The sequence below is a fragment of the Coccinella septempunctata genome, chromosome 3 (assembly GCF_907165205.1).
Source record: "Coccinella septempunctata chromosome 3, icCocSept1.1, whole genome shotgun sequence".
In the NCBI taxonomy this organism is placed as follows: domain Eukaryota; kingdom Metazoa; phylum Arthropoda; class Insecta; order Coleoptera; family Coccinellidae; genus Coccinella; species Coccinella septempunctata.
Window position 1 is genome coordinate 6,655,288 of NC_058191.1, and position 20,336 is coordinate 6,675,623.

General features: G+C 37.5%; 1 protein-coding gene across 1 annotated transcript; it reads left to right on the plus strand.

The window, feature by feature from the left end:
• The first annotated feature begins 12,974 nt into the window (after positions 1-12,974).
• On the plus strand, positions 12,975-19,867 carry LOC123310230. The gene is made up of 2 exons (XM_044893680.1): positions 12,975-13,296; positions 13,384-19,867. Exon 2 carries the CDS (start codon positions 14,111-14,113, stop codon positions 19,322-19,324), a length of 5,214 nt encoding a protein of 1,737 aa, XP_044749615.1. The 5' UTR covers positions 12,975-13,296; positions 13,384-14,110; the 3' UTR covers positions 19,325-19,867.
• Positions 19,868-20,336: the final 469 nt, after the last annotated feature.

Genomic DNA, 20,336 nt, shown 5'->3' on the forward strand with positions numbered 1-20,336 from the left:
TATAGTGTATAGAAAACATGGGATGAACACGAAAGATACACGCTGGCGATATCGGATCGTTGTCGCGTAGCTGTTGCGTTGCTTTGGTGGGACAAGGACCTTAGAGCGTGCCACCTATCAAGTCATCGCCTGCCGATCGGCTTTGAAATGAATTACTCCTATTTGCTCTATCCTGTTGGTTAATTCACCAACATAGTTAAGGTAACTAAAATGTGTCCGTGTAACACGTAACGCCATTTTGTTATATTTGTTTACTTTTCTAGTTATACATACACTTCCTTCTATTAACCACTTGATTTTACGACAGGAGGCGTATACATCAATCAATAAAACCAATTCGAAACTGCCAACCTCAATATCGATAATTTCGAGTCGAAATCGACATCGCTGACGACCCTATCCAGATATTCCTCTACCCAGATCCACTCCGCGATACCGGGAGAATTTCACATTTGTCTGCCTCATGAATTTTCGGGTTCACCAAGACATCGAGGGAAATGGGCGCTCACCTACTTCGTAAATGTGAAAACCGATGGGGTCGTAAGACGAATCTAATGAGGTATTCTATTGTGTCGTTCGGGCCCCGCCTTTCTGGAGGGGACATCATTACCCAAACCCCCCTTCAGGATGATTGTGAAGGGTAATGACAGCCTAAGTCTCACATAAATCGGGATCCTTCGCATCAACAAACAGAAGAAATTTCGGGGGAATATAGACGCAGCAGCTTTTACAGCCGAGATAAAAGGTCTATCTGGGAGTTTGTTCGATAGCTGAATGATTTTCGACATGGTGGTTTATCGACGATCGTGTTTTCCCTAATGAATGATGTGGTGGAACTGCGGGTTTCATTTACTCAATTCTACCGCGAGAGACTTTCAATAATATGCTTTAATATCAATGAAGGAATGAAACGGAAAGGCAGATGAAGGAGTTTGAAGGATGCTAAGGATGCAAATGATACTGTACGTTTGTGGGCCATTCTCGAGCAAAAAATATTTCACGTTAGAAATTCAACACAGAGATGAGTCGTGAAACAGATTATCTCTGCGAACTTTCTGGGCTTTGAAGTTAAAGTGACCAGAAACCCAAGCTGCAGATTGTGATATTACCCCAATTGAAAAACAGTGTCTGCTAAATACCAGAGGTGAGCACATACTATAATATTATTCCGACAGTATAGTGCACATGCCTGCAGACAACAAAATGATCATTCACCCCGCCTTCACACTATTTGATTGCCAAAGGCACGCCATATAGAATAAGAGATTCATAATTGTATATAATATTTTTTATTCAAGGTTACAGTTCCGCTATTCTCTGCACTAAGCCAGTCGATCACTTCGGTGGCTAAAAGTGATGGGTAGGACAAATTGAGGATAGAAGTATTGTAAAACTTTTGAATTTATCAGGTATAATGAGGCCAGAAATTAGAAAAACAAATATTACATTGACCTCAGAAGAGTTATGAACAGAGCTTCGTGAGTTCTACAAAATATGTCCAGAGAGTTTAATCGAGAAAACGAAACTTTTCATCGCTTTTTAGAACTCCCATCAGAACTCTTCTGCTATCAATTTGATAAATTGAAATTAAATCAGTTGATGCCAAACATAACTGGGAACAACTAGCGTGAGACAGATCACAGTGAAGGTCTTTGGTTCACAGCTACAATGGAGGCTCGAGAAGAATACAGCGGCGGCCAGATCTGGTTGGTGACTATCCATGCCCAGAGTGTGGAAGGATCTGTAGGTCACGGTTGGGTCTCTCCAGTCAAGGGAGGGCACACAGTCGCAATTAGCCCTAAGAAATTATAAGTTTGATCGCACCGATGGTCTTTTTGTAGATTTATTCTCGGTAACGAGATTCAGCAATGAATGAATGAAATTGTAACGTTTTGGTTTTTTGATAAAATTCAGTCTCCGAGCGCTATTCAGAGCTTTTCTGATATCAAGTTTTGTCGACATGAGATATATTGGTTTTCAAATTTCGGACCTTATTATTGCTGATAAATTGAAAAGTTTTGTTTTTTCGATAAAAGTCACTTGACATATTCTGTAGAACTCGCCGAGAAATATTCAGAACTCTCATCAGAACTGAAATATCGTTTTTTGAATGAGGCAACAATTTTTCTACTTGATTTGCTTCTGACAGATTAGTGCAAGAATTTGCGCAGGAGCTGATAGGTAATTTCAATTTTTTTATTCATTTTGTTCCAGAGATTGGGAGTGAAAAGCTTAAAAAGTTTCAAAAAATGCTGAAATATCTGATCGCTGAGGTCTATCTAACGATTATGACAAACTGTATGTTTCGGTCAATTACGCTGAAATGGGCAGGGACTCCATCGTGTAGGTATGTACCATATTCGATTCTTCAATGCAATTGGCACATCTTCACCCACTTAGCTTTTCTTTAGAAAGTGTAAGTAAAACTGATCATCAAGTCGTCCTGGTAAGGCAACATGAGATTTGTGTGCAGGGGCGTTGTCCTGCAAAAACAAAATACCTTTGGATAGCTTTCCGCGTCTTTTCTCTTTCATTTTTTCCTGCAGAGTGATCAGTAATGTCGAATAGTAATCTCTGGTTACTGTCCTACACGAGGTACTACCCTTATCCAAAAAATCAATCATGGCAATCCCAAAAAACTGAAGCAAGAACTGTTTCAGCAGATTTTTGGACACGAAACTTCTTAGTTCTTGGAGAATCAGAGTGTCGTTATTCCTTCGATTGTTGCTTTGTTTTCTGGATCGTAGAAATGTACCCAAGACTCGTCCATAGTAACAATTCGGCTACATCGTTTTCAAATCTAGCATTGACCGAACGCGATGCTTCTACCCTTGCACGCTTTTGGTCAATATTCAAACATTTGGGCATCCATTTTGGAGCAATTTTTCTCATGTCCAAATTGACGTGAACTATATGATGAACGCGTTCGCTAATACGAATACGATTATTTAATAATAATCAGAGCTTCAGATATCCGTTTCAGCCCAATTCGACGGTCTTATCAAATCATGTCATGAACTGCATCGATATTTTCAGAGACTGACACAGAAACTGGCCTTTTGATCGGTCATCATCTTCAATGGAAAATTTACCTCTTTTGAAGCTTGTTGTCCAATTTTTCACGGTCGCATACGAAGGACATTGATTACCAAGGGTATTAAGCATATCTTCGTAAATCTGCTTACCTCTTAACCCGTTTAAATGCAGGTACTTGGTGATGGCGCGATACTCCAATTTTTCGATTTCCATAATTTCGGTGGACATCTTCTTTCTTTTTATTTATTGCGTAACTCTGGTTTACTTTTTTGACCTCAAACTTCACATTGACACTTCTGATGAGTTATTGTTCGTTGCTACGGTAACGCAATATTTTTTTATGCATGGAACTGGTCTAGGCTAACTAGATATTGATACATCTTCGTAATAATAAGGCCAATGCTTCATTTTTCGCAATTATCTTTTTTTAATTATTCATCACCAAGAAATTCCGCTTCTACCCCCTCCCTCATTTCCACTCATATGATTCGATCGATACAAAGTCCGGAGTCCCATGAAGGTGGGACACTAATTTTTGAACTACACACCGACGTGTTTCACAGCATAACTCTCGTAATCAACGGGTTATTCAATAGACACGGCAGGTTGTAGGTTAATTATTTCCAGTCGAACCAACGTACGTAGTGCCGGACGTAATTGCATTCAACTCTGCTTTAATCGTTGGAGAGGTACAAATCCGAAATTCCTTAATCCCGTCCCTCCGTTTCGAATTTAAACATTCATATATATTTACAAAATAACCTGACATATCATGGCAGTTATCCATTTGGGCTGTTTCTGGTACTTACAGACTAGACGCATTAGTAATTGAAAAAAAGTTGTTTCTTTTCTACCCTAGGAACAAAAGATTTTGAAGTCGTTTAGATTCAGATGAAACATTATATAAATTCTCTTACTTTGAATATGTTCGCTAGCGTCTGACGTATTGTGGATTTTATAAAATCAGGGTATAACTATTTGAATGAGCGGACCTGAATTCTAAATAGCACTTCCTGAAACCCTGTCTCTTGTTTCAATCACTTTCGGCATTTTCGTAATAATAATTGATATTAGTTGTGGCAACGGCGTTATGACATTAACGACATTTCATGAGTGCCAACCTTACTCCGTTGTAGTTACAAAAACTTGAGAAAATTATTTCATGGCCAACCGACTGCTTAAATAAATGTGAATGGGGTATAGTCTAAAAATACCAGAAACAGCTGAAATCAAGCAATTTGGGATACTCTGTACTGTGGTTTCAAAGGATATAATCCAAAGTGAATCTCCCGGTTTCCGAATATTGGCGCATATCATATAGGGTTACCAAGTCAAAAACCAATAAGCCCTTCGAAGACTTCAGCAGAAACGAAAGGAAAATTTCCTAAATTGTCATGGGCACTTGGTGATTTCTATCCCATTTAAATTATATTACCATGCTGTTAAATTTTTGAAAATGATGCGGCCACTGAGAAGAATATGTTATTGAATGTAGTACTATAATATCTCCAAGACAATGTGTATTCTTTAAAGGCTATTGAGCAGCAGTATTAGATGGTTATTGGTGACATAACAAATGGTGTAGACGTAGACAAGATTGGATAACTCTAGCTCTCAACAGACTCTATTTAATGAATTACTACTAGCAATATTGTCTCAAATCGGTTTCTCGGAATTTGTCGTCGAACTAATCGAGAGCTATCTGCAAATCTGTTATCAGTATGTCGAGACTATTATGGGCAACCGAGTGGGCAACCTACTCTTGAACCGCCTCGAGTCTTGTTTGGGGCACTTTGATGTTAAGTATATATGCAATTCATTAAAATCAAGGTTGTAGACATGCTATAGATTTCAGATACACTCATGACACGCAGATTCTGTATCAATGAGGGCTACCGCGGGTGAATTCGCCGATAGATGTGTTAGCGTAGCGTGAGGTCCACATTACAGACTCGACTTATATGATTCATATAAAGTTTACGGTCTCCATATATCTATTATAATTATATTGTGTTTTATGCTATGGAAGGAATGAAGCCTAATCGTTGTCAGAAAGACACTTACGTTATCGTAGACAAACAAATCTTGCATTAGTTCTTCTATGTTCAGGACCTCACTCTGCAGAGTCATTTAGAGCTGATATAAATATCAACAAGTGTTACAATCTGAACTGAGCTAGCCAATTTGCCATCATCAGGACAACTAAATGGAGAACGTTCCACCGAAAAAGAGCAGATGCAGATGACCTCCTCTGAGCAACATAGGATATTTTTTTTTTGGTGTAGCAGGGGGAAAATCTGCAAGTCAGACGAACCACCCTCTCCTGAGGGGGAACAAGTGTGGGGATTCTCACTCTCCTGAGCTCGAGACCAACTAAAAACCCTTAACTGCTTCTGGAATATTGGTTCCGGGCATTTGCCTATAAACCGTTCATCTTTTAGTCGGTTTTCTTCTCGGACACTATCATGCTGGGATTTATGTATTTATCCTCTATAGGGTAACACTTTATTGGATTCTTCAATAAGTTTATGTTCTTATTTTAATCTCTTCTTAATTGATCTCTTGGTCTCCTTCGGTAAATTCGCATTCTCCTTTTGTCTTCCTCTGGGTCGTAGTTCACTAGTCTCCTGAGTTCTTGATTCGGATGGTTTTTCGCTGTTTCGAATAATTTCTCTGCTTTTCTGTTCATGAATTCCGTTATGGTTTCCCATTTTAGGTCCCTATAAGTCTGTCTATTCCTGACAAACCAAGGTGCATCTATTGCACATCGTAGCAGCTTGTTTTCAGTGGCTTGAAATCTTTTGATGTGGCTCTTTGCCGCGAAACCCCAGGCAACTGATCCATAAGTCAGTTGAGGCCTAGCAACGGCTTTGATTATGTTCAATTTTGTCTCTTTCGACATGTGGCTTCTTCTTCCTATTAGAGGGTAGAGTCTATTCATCGCTGCTTTCGTTTTGTCGATTGCTTGTTTGATATGACTTTTCCAAGTAAGTCCTTTGTCAAGCGTTTTTCCTAAATATTTGACTTCATTTCTTCGCCGTCAACTCCTAGATTCGTTGTGGGTCGCAGTCTTCTCTTCTGTAGTAATATTGCTTGGTTCTTTTGTCCATTGCGTTTGATTTTCCACTTTATGCACCAGTCATTTGTTTCGTCAATCGTTTCTTGTAGAACTCGTTCTATTACTTCTGGGTTGCGGTGTCGAGTTGCTATGCCTGGGTCGTCAGCATATAACGTTAGCATGGTTCTTGGATTCTTCGGAATATCGTGAATGTATATGTTGTACAGAAGTGGCCCAAGCACTGACCCTTGGGGTACTCCAGCATCTATATCTCTTGTTGTGGAGCATTCTCCTTCCACTTTCACGTAAAATCTTCTATTTTTGAGATAATTCCGGATCAACATAGCAACATAGGATATGGTCCGTTGGTCAGTATATGCACTTTGGTTTCTTTGATTAGTAAGTGGGCGGTCCGTGTATGTCGAATAATTGGGTGCAATATCTGTCACCAGAGAAACCGTACTCACCGCTCTGGTAACTCCGAGGGTAACTCTTGGTAACCAAATGTGCATATACGAACCATAAGCATAGCTCCTTTTCAGGTGGAAAACGCTTGGAATGGTCATACCCTAATTAAATACTGGTAGTAGCTTCTGAGTAGTACCCAGTATGAAACGAGATCCGGTTCAATCACACTCAGATCGAAACCCAGACGAAGACAATGGCACTATGTCCCATATTTTCCAATTCAGTACGCTGCCTGCTTAATGTAGACAACATGGTTGCTTTATTGGTACATTGGTACTGTTCGCAACCTAAATGTATAATAAATAAATAAATAAACATGCGTGTAAGAATCGAGGAGATGGGAGCACGTTCAGTGGTTCTGTTAGAGGCAGGATTGTTAATATTCATATCAGCAAGTGGTATGCATCTGAATTATTTCTTACTAGCTGACCCGGCAAACCTAGTTTTGCCATTTAAATTATTTCTAGGGTAGATAATAATAACTAACTCATCGTGATTGCTCGATTGGTCGTAAGAAAAAGGAATGCCTTTTTTTCTGTTCTGTACAATTTTTTCGGGAATATTTTGTTATATAAACCTTGCCCTATCAATAATAAACACAACAAAAAAAGAATTGTCCAATTTGGTGCGATCGTTTGGACAATAAAGCATTTTGAAGTAAACCATAGATCCTTTTATTAATATATTATTGTAATCATTGTATCCCTGTCAAGGGAGCTGTCAAGGCGTTATCACTTTTGAAACTTGATACCTCGCTTGATACATAAAGCGGCACTATACATGTAATTTTTTGAGTGTTATATTACACTTATTCGAGGAAGGAATTGTATAGCTTTATTGAGGCTCACTTTAGAGCCCTGTTTGCCTCAGTATAATATTTCCTCATAAGTTATACAAGAAACACTATCAGCGTACTTTCACTTATTCCACTTCCGCAAAAATCAATTCTTACAATGAGGAACTTTGAAGATATGGACACTAATTTGTGACATTCTTTTTAATTTGATAATAAGGCTTTAATTCAAAAATCGCTGGAGTGGTTGCACATATCATACATCAAATCAATGTAGAATTAAACGAATAATTCGAATATGTATACATATACAAAGTTACATTCGTAACTTTGTATTCGTAAGTAGCTTCCGATTGAAAATATTAATTCTTCAATTCATGTTCATGTACTCTAAAACGCAAATCCGAAATCTTGATTCTGTATCACAATGCCTTCCTCGAATACGTCTAGTGAAACACTTCAAAAATCACCCTGTATACAGAGAGAAATTAAATAAATCTAAAATCTAAATCCAAACTGCAATGCCTGTTTTATCATCCTGTTATTTGAAAGAATATACGCTCAAGGGTATTGTGTTGAGCAGATAAATAGATGAATAGAGTTTAAGGATCTGGGCACAGTTTTCGATCAAAGATTCACATTTGTCTCACGTGCGAATTATTTACTTGCAACAACATCGAAAATGTATGGATTCATTGCGAGCATTAAAGGCGTGACAAGAATGTTTGGTACTCGATTTGGTTTTAGTTGACTGATGATCGAAGAAGGCATTCAGATGTAATTTTCTTGTACTGGGAAGGTTTGATTGATTTACCGGGCTTGTGGTGTCTAACACAAATCAATATTTCACCACCATTGAGGAATATTGGAGTTACCAAAGAACGGAAAATCAACGTTGATATTTTCAACCTCACGCTCAAATCTTTCAGAAGACTCAATTGAATCATGTGACATATTTCATAATGTTTTATCTTGCGCGTTCTGATATTAATAATTATTGATTTTCAAAAATTTCTATGCTGTTTTGTGTTCGTATCAAAATACTTTATTCTTATATTTTTTATATTTCCTCTTCCCGTTTTTTTGCTGTATCACCAACCTGAATGTTTCTTATTCTCCTTTTGTAATATTTGGACATCAAATTGAGTTTCATACCTGAGGATGTTCTATTCGGAAAATGAATAAATAAATGAATTCTTCGGACTAAGCGTTGAAGTCATTTCACGCCGTGTTTCATGCATTGAAATTTAAACAATATGATATGCCTGCTCAGTTCCGATCCTATCATGTGTTCAATTGACACTCCGTAATTGGATTTCGAAACCATATCGATAGAAATGGAAAACAATATCAATAGAATCCCCCCAATTCAATTCAGCATCATCGAATTCTTCGATAGCCAGCTGCTGAGAAACCTTATCCCATCCTCGATTTTCGGCGTTTATGTACACAGAACCATTTACAAAACCATTCGATAGAAACTAGACGAACCCCATCGATCGGAGAAGGGAACATATGCCACTAACACCTGGTCCTTACGGCACACGTATGATTGGGGTGGTGTGTCTGTGGATTAAGCTGAATTACGTAATTTTGCATACACGTGGGGTGGGGAGATAGTTAGAGAACTATCCTTCTCCAGTAGTATATACAATCCTGTGAAGTATAGCTTCATCGAATGGAATATATAGCATTGTGATAACTAACAAGGTAGTGGTTAAATAACTTACTGTATAGTGAGAATCAATTTCAGGTCTCCATTCAGTGGCCTTTACCTTTAAGCAGGATATCTCTTATACAAAAAATATCTGTCATAAGTCGGTTATTTTCGGGACTAATTATTACCTTCATTGAAAGCTTCTTAAACAATTTTAAATTTTTCTGATGTTCATGTTTCTGGACAAGCCTCCACAAAGGTTTTTCACGAGTTTTATACAGCGTGTACGAAATGAAACTTGCTTATTTTTAGAAAATACATAATGAAATAAATCAATGTCGATAATTAACATTCAAGATATTGCAGAACAACTTCGATATGAAATATCGATAGTGAACAAACAATTTTGTTGTACAACATGCCCTTTACATTACACGAATATAAGTCTGTGGAAGTGCGAAGAAAATATGGATAACTATGGAATATTGATAGTTCTCTACATACTTCATATCGGAGTTTATAAAATAGTATATTAGCAATCTTTGTCTATGGCTCGATAGAAATTGGGAAGTCAATGAATAAAAAGGCTTTTTGTAATTTATATTTATTTCATGTTCCAAAATATGCATCGCGAATATCAATATACACCCATACTTCGATGGAATTTAAATTCGTAATGAAGCTTTTTCGTAATTATTAGGTTATGTTGTCTGAATTCAATAATTTTTCCATTGACATGAATACATTTCTGTGATGTTTGATAGCCGATGAGTTCACAGAACTGCTGGATCGGAGCGATACCTAGAATCATTCTAGTTTTCAATTAATACAAGGATGTTCCCTCGGATGTTCCAGACTTCTAACCAGTATTGTATACTGCTCGGTATACTGTAAGTGAAAATATAGGAATATGAAATTGACAATTCAATAATGTCAGTCTAGAGACTAAGTCCTAGTTGTTCAAGCTGACTTTGTTTGAACCCGCAGCTCAACTTTTGATAATTCGGTACAATTTCGGCAGGTAAAACTAGGTTTGATGTTGAACTCGACTCGAATTTGTGGTGTGAAACAAGGCCAAAGAAGTTATTATACTTCTCAGTATAGTAATAAGGATTCAGTAAAATCTCAGTGGGCCTAGAAGTATTCTCGTTTTGCCGATTTCCATCATTTTCACGCTCCTATAAACGAAGGTTTACCTACTATAGAATGTTCACGAAGAATAGATAATACAATGATCAGTATGACTGCCAATGTCAAACTTCCATGATATTTGTTAGTAGCAAGAATTCAAAGCTTATCACCATGTTGTGATTTCATTTACAATGTGAAAGGGCTCGAATGATTGATTTAAATGAGAGTGAGGCATGCACATACCTAGTAGAAATAAATGCATTATTTCGTACCATAGCTGGCGAGATAAATAGATCATAACATCGAGTTACAATTTTTTTCTGTTTTGGTGAAACCCTTTTTATTTTGACCAGTTCTTGTTTCTGTTGAAAAAAGCCCCATCTAAATACATCTTGTATTTCGGATATCCATTTCGCACTTCAACGTTCTTCAAATAAAAAATCTCTGTGATATCGTTTAACAATGCATGAACACACCGAGTTTTGAACAATTTATTCATTTCCGAGACCTACTTCCGCTGTCAGTTTACCGATCAGTACAAATAGTCCACCACAAGCTCACGCAAGCGCACGATTCGACAATAATCCCGTTTTTCCCTGCCTTATCTTTAACTCGAATGTTTGAAAATTTGTACCAAAGATGATCGTTAAGTTGTCGATCGATCGTGGAACCACTGATTTTCTAGCAGACACTGGCTGCAAACTACTAAAGATGTCTGCTAATTTCACACCGGTAGCTTTGTGTCTCCTTGATTGTCTCGTCCAGCTACCTCCAAAAGTGCAAGGGAGAAGGAACCTTGAATAAGAAGGACCTGTTTGAAATACTTTTTTCTATAGGGACTCCGGCAGGCTATAGAGAAGGTGATGGGCAGAGTGAGTCAGCCTGGATGTAGAAAGTAGGCTACTCCACACTACGCTTTGAACGTGGACGATTGCGAGGAGATATCATATCAACATACAAGATTCTTTGTGATTATACAGAAGTGGATAACTCCTGTTTTTACTCGACAGGAACAAGAATGCTCACCTCCGAGCACATAGCTTATAGGGAATCATGGCATTCCAGTTGGTGTCTCTAGAATACTCATTTTAGTTTTTTAGTAAGCATTCATATGTTACAGAACTATTTTGGTATATTATTTCTGTTTGTTTGATGTAGCTTATTATTTCTTTTCACTGGTCCACATGTTCATACTCTTTTTTACTTCATCTTTGTGAGTATTAGTGTCACCACGATTTTGCTCTCTGTTGTATAAAGAAATAATTGTGAATGAAAGTAAACTGATAAAACATAGTTTGAATAAGCTGAACGAGAAGCTGAATAAGTAATTTTCAACATTTTTATTCGTTTTCTGATGATCCGTGGTGATGAAAACGTTTTCTGTTCAACAAACATCAATATCACATTTCGTCTTCATTAGAAGAAAAATGAAATTTTTTTCATTTCAAATATCTACACGAACAAATCGTACATAAATTAATTTCTAAAGTTACATTGGTCGAAAACGAATAAGCAGATATGGAAATGAAGGAATTTAAATTGTATCTTCACTGTTTATCAAATTATATGAAGCAAGTGAGTATCGTCCAAAAGTTAGAACACTTTTCACGTTCACATCTACAGATTTCGTAATCAGAAGCTCCAAGATATATTTCAAGATCTCACTCCCGATTACAAACGTTCTCTTATTAGTCTTCAAGAACCATTGTCCACATGTCTTAATAACCTTCTAGTAAATGTGATGGAAAGCAACTGATTTTCGAACTTTTCAGTTTCATGTTGTCTACTGCTATTCGCATGATGCAGTTTGTTGAAAACTACTCAGTATTTAAACCTGTTCCACGTGCAGTATTAACCTTGACATGAAAGGTGAGATTGCAGACAGTGTTTACGCTGTTGCCGAATGCGAAATTTGAAAGGGATTATTATTGTAGCATTCAAACTTTATATACCTCTTTGATAATTCGGGGGCACGAAAATCTCACATTCAAATTTTTGCTTTAAATTCCTTGCATTCTTAACGACTCCGATAAAAGTTCAATCGTTTCGAGGCAAATTAACATCAAATTCAATTCGGGAATATTTTTAGTCTTAGGCGGGGTCTTGATCCTATATCCTTTCTTTCTTCATCATCACAGATGTTTTCGAGGATGTTTTGTTATTTTAAGTTTTACTGATGAAGTCTCGCGGCTTTTTTAGCCATGGCGTTTCAGGTAATTTATCTAGGTGAAACACCCGCTTTACCGAGCATTTCATATAATGAGTAGCAAACTGAAAAATTGAACTCCACTATTGAGAACTGCATGCTAGACAAAGTTACAATGATTGAAACCGTTGGTGTCTCGGTTGAGGTAGACTTATATTTCAATGACGTCTTATAATTGTTTCACCACCCTATAAAAGTTTTATTTTTTGTGGAAGGCTACTTTTGTAACGCAACTTCGAATTGCAAGATCAGAGCTTAATCATTTTTCAAAGAGAATATGGCAGGATTATTCGGCCTATCCACAGTGTTTCACTCGGTATTTCATCTAATAATTATCCTCAATGAACTCAAAAGGTGAATTCGTTTTACATGTCAAGATTTTGAATGAAATCTAATCATATCGATTACCAAAGTTTTTTAGGGTCGATTGATTGTTTTCATAGCTTGATCTTCTACTTCTACTCTTCTATTCAACAGAGAAGTCTCATTTATTCGAAGTCTTTTTCTCAACAGTGGTGCTATCTTCTGGCTACGATACAGTTGGTCGAAATAAATATTTGAGTGAGATTTTTTTTTGTAAAACCAAATTGTTGAAGTTCACAATCATCTTCTAACTCTCTGTTTGGGAATCTAAATTTCCTAATTCATAAAACTATCAATAAAATTTTGTTATTTGTTTTTATGGGCCAAATTAAATTAAGAAGTATTTGTTTTCCGTCAATAATTTTCGAATTTCGCGGTGATTGCAAGTTACACCACGAAAACATCCGCAACTGCTGTTTTTTCGGACATATGTGGAATCAGTATTGTTCTTACGGCCGAACTAGAGAGTACTCTCGCTCGATAAATTATTATTAATATTTACTACGACAATCAGAAAATACGATCCATTGCTGTGATCCATAGCTACACGACTCCGAACATCCAGGAATCAAGAAAATAACGAGGTAAGCAGTTGCCCTATTTTTTTTCTCTTCGAGGTGTACTTGCTCGTATATTGTTTCATAATTATTCTCTTTCTTTTTTTTAACCAGCATTCATTCCTACGTTGACATTGGTCCTTCGAGCCGGATTGTTTCCTTCAGAAAAATTCATTCATAATTTAATTTGGCCAAAATTTACCTTTTTTCATTTATTTTTTGCGACATACGTCTCTTGTGAAAATCATTTCATTTCACGGGCAGACCGGTTCAAGGTCAGGGTCACAGCGCGCATGGTGCATTTTCATCTTTGTTTACAACGGGAATTATAAAACGAATGTTTTCAATTTGTCTTCATCTTTTATAATATCTCTTCATTCAAACAGTGGATGCTATTTTGATGACAAATTCAATATTTTCAATTATTCAGTTCAACATTTTGTTGCGGTCGCTGTATTTTGCCTTCGGGAGCTGTTTGAAGTGTATTATTTACATACTTTTCAACTTATCTTTACTTCCTTTCGAATATTATTACTTGCTTTTGATATCAATCGTAATTACTGGGTAACAATTTTCGAATATCATTCATTATTGACCCATATTTACTGCAATTCATCACGTACTTACACCAGATTTCATTTACTATTGTACATTTTGAAAATTTGTAGATCATATTGTATTATTCAACTGTCGACCATATCTTCTGAAGTAAACGCTAGTTTTCCTTTTCCACACATTTATTAATACACGTTTCATAAATCTAGCAATCGATTTACATTGTTCAGTTTTTTATTACCTCGGATATTTATTATATCAGATTATTATATTATATTGATTCATAATGTCCAGCAAATTAACTAGAGCTAATTTACTGCGCCAAACAGCCTATTCGCGTTTAAAGGAAGCTCAAGAAATAGGCATTCAGGCATCAACAAATGAATCTTATAAATCGCAGTTTTTAGCCAGAGCTGATGAAATAGAAGGCGCTTATGAGGATTTTCGATCATCACACAATACAATCATTGGTTTAATTTCAGATGAAGAATTTTCAGAGTACGATAAACTCAGAATCGCGGCTGATCAGGCATATTACTACGTGAAATCAATTAAACATGATTTGTTATTGAAAAATTCTGCGGGAACCTCTTCAAACACTTCATCAAAAACTAGTTTACAACCTTGCAAGCCTTCAGCCAGAATTCCCAAGCTTTCTATTCCAACATTTTCAGGCAATTTTCGAGATTGGCCTAGCTTTTTCGACTTATTCAAGAGCATCATTCATGAAAATACTGATTTGTCTGATGTTGAAAAGTTTCGTTATCTTTTAACATCCCTTAGTCACGAACCTTTAGCACTTATTAAAGGCATTCCTCTCATTGATGCAAATTATAAAATTGCATACGAAATTTTAGAGAAAAGATACCAAAATAAAAGAATACTTGCCAGTCAGTATTATAATGATATTTTCAATGCCCAACCAGTACAGAAACCGACATCTGTGAAATTAAGACATCTTTTAAATATATTTACGGAAAATGTTGCCGCTTTACGTGTTCTCGATTTCCCTGTCGATCATTGGGATTTCTTATTATTTAATATGCTTATGAACAAATTAGATGTTAAAACACGTACTGACTTCGAGTTAGAAAATAGTGTAAATCATGAGATTCCTACTTATCGACAGTTGGTTACCTTTTTAGAGAGACAATGTACAGCTTTGGAATCTGTACAATTCACTACTTCCAATTTGCAATATGCAAACAGTGGGATCCCTCAGCGGGTTTCCCGAGCCCCTAGTAGAGGGCCTGTGGCTAGCTTCGTTGCTTCCGAGTCCCAGCCTGGTCCATCTGGCCAAAGCACTAAGTGTTTTTTATGTTCGTCTTCTCATCCCTTATACAAATGTCAATCATTTCTAGCCAAAACTCCCCAAGAACGTTTTTCTTTGGTCAAACAACATAATCTATGCGTTAATTGTTTGATTTCTCCTCATTCTGTCAGAAATTGTAGTTCTAGTCATAAATGTAGAATTTGCAAATTACCACATCATACTACTCTGCATTTCGATAAATCATCAAAAGGTTCAAGTCCTTCACTTCAGCCATCCAATCAGAGTGAACCCGTCAACTCGGTGGGGGAAACTCAATCTATTGTTCCAACATCTCTCGTCAGTACAAACTCTTCTACGGCTTCAACATTAACAACGATTTTATTATCTACTTGTGTGATACATGTTAAGGATTTCAACGGAAATTTCCAGAAAATTCGCATACTTTTGGATACAGGGTCTATGGCAAACTTTATTTCCGACACTTGTGTTAGACGTTTGGGACTTCCTCGAAGAAGGATATCAATACCTGTGGAAGGGCTAAATGGGATGACATCATCCACCACTCAGGGTACAACTTCTTGCCTTATCAAGCCCTGTGATCAGTCTGGTCCAACTTTCTCTCTTGAAGCCATTATCATACCCAAGGTTTGTTCGAACCAACCCAAATTTCATATTAATCCTCGAGATTTGACTCATATTCATGGGCTCAAATTAGCGGACCCTAAATTTTATCAACCAGGTCCTATAGATATGCTTATAGGAGCTGAGTTAGTTCCTTTCCTTTTGAGGTCCAAACGAATTTTTGGTGGACCCAATCAACCGGTAGCCTTGGAGACCATCTATGGATACGTTCTTCAAGGACGAACCTCTACATCTCCTCAAAAATGCCATTTGACATCTCTTCATTCGTCTGTGGATTTAAATGTGGATCATATTTTGCGAAGGTTTTGGGAGGTCGAAAATGTCCCTCAACCTCCTTGTGTATCACCTGAGGATGAAATTTGCGAGAAAATTTATTCTTCCTTGACTTTTCGGGAGCCTACAGGCAGATTCTCAGTTCCTCTTCCTTTCCGAATACAGAATCCGTCTTTCTGTGATACCTACACTCAGGCCTATAGAAGATTTTGTATGCTTGAAAATCGATTCCTGAAAAATCCAAACCTCAAAGGAAAATACGTGGAATTCATGACAGATTATATCAACAGAGAGCATATGAGTCCAGTCCCAACATCAGAATTTAAATCCCCTACTTCATACTATATTTCACATCATGCAATTTTCAAAGAACAAATTGAAAATTCTTCCGTTATTTACAAAATTCGAGTAGTATTCGACGCCAGTTTACGTGACGTTCAAGGTGTTTCTCTGAATGATACTCTGTATACTGGACCCAAGCTTCAAAAAGATATATCTTGTCTCCTACTTAATTTTCGCTACTTTCGTTACTGCTTTACTTGCGATATCAAACAAATGTACCGCCAAATCAATGTAAATAAAGAGTTTTGGCAATTTCAGAAAATAATTTGGCGATCTGATCCTTCTGAGCCTTTAAGGGAATATTATTTACGAACAGTCACTTACGGTGTTTCGTGTTCACCGTATCTTGCTTTGAAAACGTTACAGGAGTTAGCCAAGTCCGAAAAGGCACGCTTTCCCAAAGCAGCCAAAGCCTTAGAAGAGAATTTTTATATTGATGACGGGCTCCTCGGTAGCGATTCCGTCGAAGATACTCGCGCTCTTCAATTGGAGCTCATTAATCTTTTAAGAGAAGGTGGTTTCGAACTGGGCAAATGGGCCGGTAATCATCCCAGTCTTATTCAAGATTTTGGGTCCGATGTGTTGACCGACTGCACATTCGATAAAGATGAACCTTCTTTCATCAAAGTCCTAGGTCTTAAATGGAATCCCAAGGCGGATGTATTTTCATATTCATACTATCCTCTCAACAAAACCTGTAGCAAACGGTCGATTCTTTCCGAGGTTAGTAGAATATTTGACCCTTTGGGTTTCGTTTCTCCATGCTTGCTGCTTGCAAAGCAGCTTCTCCAAAAGTTGTGGCAATCCCACGTATCTTGGGACGAAGAGCTTCCTGAACACATACAGCGAGTGTGGCAACAATTCAAGGTAGAACTACCCGGTCTCGGTAATATAAAGATACCACGATACTTTGGCTTCGATAGGACTTCTGAAGTACAAATTCACGGTTTTTGTGATGCGTCCGAAATTGGCTATGCCAGTGTGGTATATCTCAGGTTCTGGAATTCCAATAGTTTTAAAACCACCCTTGTTTGCGCCAAATGTAGAGTATCTCCTCTGAAAACTCAATCAATCGCAAGATTGGAACTCCTAGCAGCTCTTTTACTTGCTAATCTCATAGCATTCGTGATAGAAAGTTTCAAAGGCATATTCACTTTCAATGACATATATGTCTGGTCAGATTCCATGATTGTTCTCACTTGGGTTACTTCGTCTCCGCATAGATGGAAAACATTTATTGCCAATCGCGTGAGACATATCCAAGAAATAATCTCCATTTCATCTTGGCATCATGTGCCTTCCCATCTGAACCCGGCAGATTGTGCAAGTCGTGGTTTATCACCGGCGCAACTTTCGCAGTTTTCCCTGTGGTGGGATGGTCCAGAATTTTTGTTGAAATCTGAAGAGCATTGGCCTACTCAGAATAACTTTCATTCTTCAAATGGTGTTGAAATTCCGGAAGAAAGAGCGCCCACTGTTTTGTTGTCAAAACTCATTACCACGGAAAATGTTATTCTCTGTTTGCTTTCAAGATTCTCATCTCTTCCAAAAATACAGAGAATAACAGCATATATTTTGCGCTTTGTATCAAACGGATTGAAAAGGAATGATATCTCAATGTTTAACCTTTCTATTAGTCCTCAAGAAAGTGATAATGCGCTAAAGTATCTCATTAGGGTGGTTCAGAATGATGTTTTCGCCGAAATTAGGCTGAAGATTAAACAAAATGAGGTTTTACCAAAACCAATACGCAAGCTTGCTCCATTCATTGATCAATATGGTCTTTTAAGAGTTGGGGGACGATTGCAAAAATCACCATTTTCGTTCGACGTTAAGCATCCTTTACTTTTACCTAAAGTCCATAGACTCACGGATCTAATTATTGAATGGACTCATCAAACTTCTTTACACCCGGGCTTAAAGACAATGCAGTATTTATTACTTCAACGCTTCTGGATTCTTTCCCCTAGAAGTGCGATTTACAGATGTTTGTCAAAATGCATTCGTTGTTTTCGATGCAAACCCAAATCCTATAATCCATTCATGGGAAATTTACCGAGTGTAAGAGTAACTCCCTTACGCGCTTTCACCTCAGTTTGTCTCGACTTTGCCGGACCTTTTCCCTTACTGATGAGTAAGACTAGAGGTGCAAAAACGTACAAGGGCTACGTTTGTGTTTTCGTGTGTTGTAGCACAAGAGCCATTCATTTCGAGGTAACTTCCGACCTCAGTTCCGATACATTTTTGGCGGCATTTAGGAGATTCATATCTCGACGCGGACAATGTTTGTCAATTAGAAGTGATCAAGGCACCAATTTTAAAGGAGCCTATAATGAAATGATCAACCTAGCTCAAGTCACTGCTGAAACCCTCTCAATTACTTGGGATTTCAACCCACCAAGCGCACCACACTTTAACGGCTTAGCTGAAGCTGCGGTAAAATCTTTCAAAACCCACTTTTATAAGGTCATCGGTACCCAAGTTTTGAGTTATGAAGAATTTTACACCCTTATGACTCAGATAGAGGCTGTGTTGAATTCTCGCCCTCTTTGTGCGGTTAGCACAGACCCAAATGACCTCCAAGCTCTAACCCCAGGTCATTTTTTGGTTTTTGAGCCACTGGTCAGCTCCATTCCAAATCCTGACCTGAGCTCTTTAAATATAAATCGACTAAATCGTTGGCAGTTAATCCAACGCATTCAAGGCGATTTTTGGAAAAGGTGGTCCAGAGAATATATTCATTCGCTCCAAGAAAGATCAAAATGGTCTACATCCAACCCCTCACTTAATGAAAATTCGTTGGTTCTGATAAAAGACGACCAACAACCTCCTCTTCGTTGGCCTTTGGCCCGAATCATGAAATTACATCATGGTGATGATGGTGTTGCACGGGTTGTTACACTGAAAACAGCGTCCGGCGGCACTATGCAGCGTCCAGTGGTCAAAGTATGTCCACTGCCTGTTCATTAATCTGGACATTCCTTTATTTCTGAAAAATTAGTTATTTTTCATTATTTATTTCGTGATTGTATTCATTTTTCGTTGAATTTGGGATAAAAACATTCGTTTTTGGTGGGGGAGAATGTTTGGGAATCTAAATTTCCTAATTCATAAAACTATCAATAAAATTTTGTTATTTGTTTTTATGGGCCAAATTAAATTAAGAAGTATTTGTTTTCCGTCAATAATTTTCGAATTTCGCGGTGATTGCAAGTTACACCACGAAAACATCCGCAACTGCTGTTTTTTCGGACATATGTGGAATCAGTATTGTTCTTACGGCCGAACTAGAGAGTACTCTCGCTCGATAAATTATTATTAATATTTACTACGACAATCAGAAAATACGATCCATTGCTGTGATCCATAGCTACACGACTCCGAACATCCAGGAATCAAGAAAATAACGAGGTAAGCAGTTGCCCTATTTTTTTTCTCTTCGAGGTGTACTTGCTCGTATATTGTTTCATAATTATTCTCTTTCTTTTTTTTAACCAGCATTCATTCCTACGTTGACACTCTCATTACCCCTAATTGAGTTAGGAGGCGTGATAGCAATCTGATCGGCAATCTGACTGATCTCTTGCTAAGATATATGGATTGAAAAATCCTCGGAAAAATCATTGCCATTTTTATAGCATAATATTTTGAATCCAAATTGAGCCAAAATGCCTTAACGATTCAACCGAGGATTCAACTATCTATTTCTGCAGATATGCTGTCTCAAAAATGACATTTCATTCCACCTTCTGTATTTATGGATCGTTCAAACATATTTGATCAGAAATCGCGATCTGTTCCTCGATCTACTCATAACTCATCGAAGCCGAAAACACATTTCTTTATAGCTAGTGTGTCTCCTCGTGTGTCTCCATTTTTCATTCTACTTCCTCTTCTACAACTCATCTCTTTTATCAGCTAATTGAATTCCGAGTTGAATTCTTCGTTCATCTCATTTAACTGCTCTAGTAAGTTTATTGAG

Excerpts from the sequence above, each read along its gene's own strand:
- LOC123310230 (XM_044893680.1), top strand. The coding sequence starts at position 14,111 with ATGTCCAGCAAATTAACTAGAGCTAATTTACTGCGCCAAACAGCCTAT.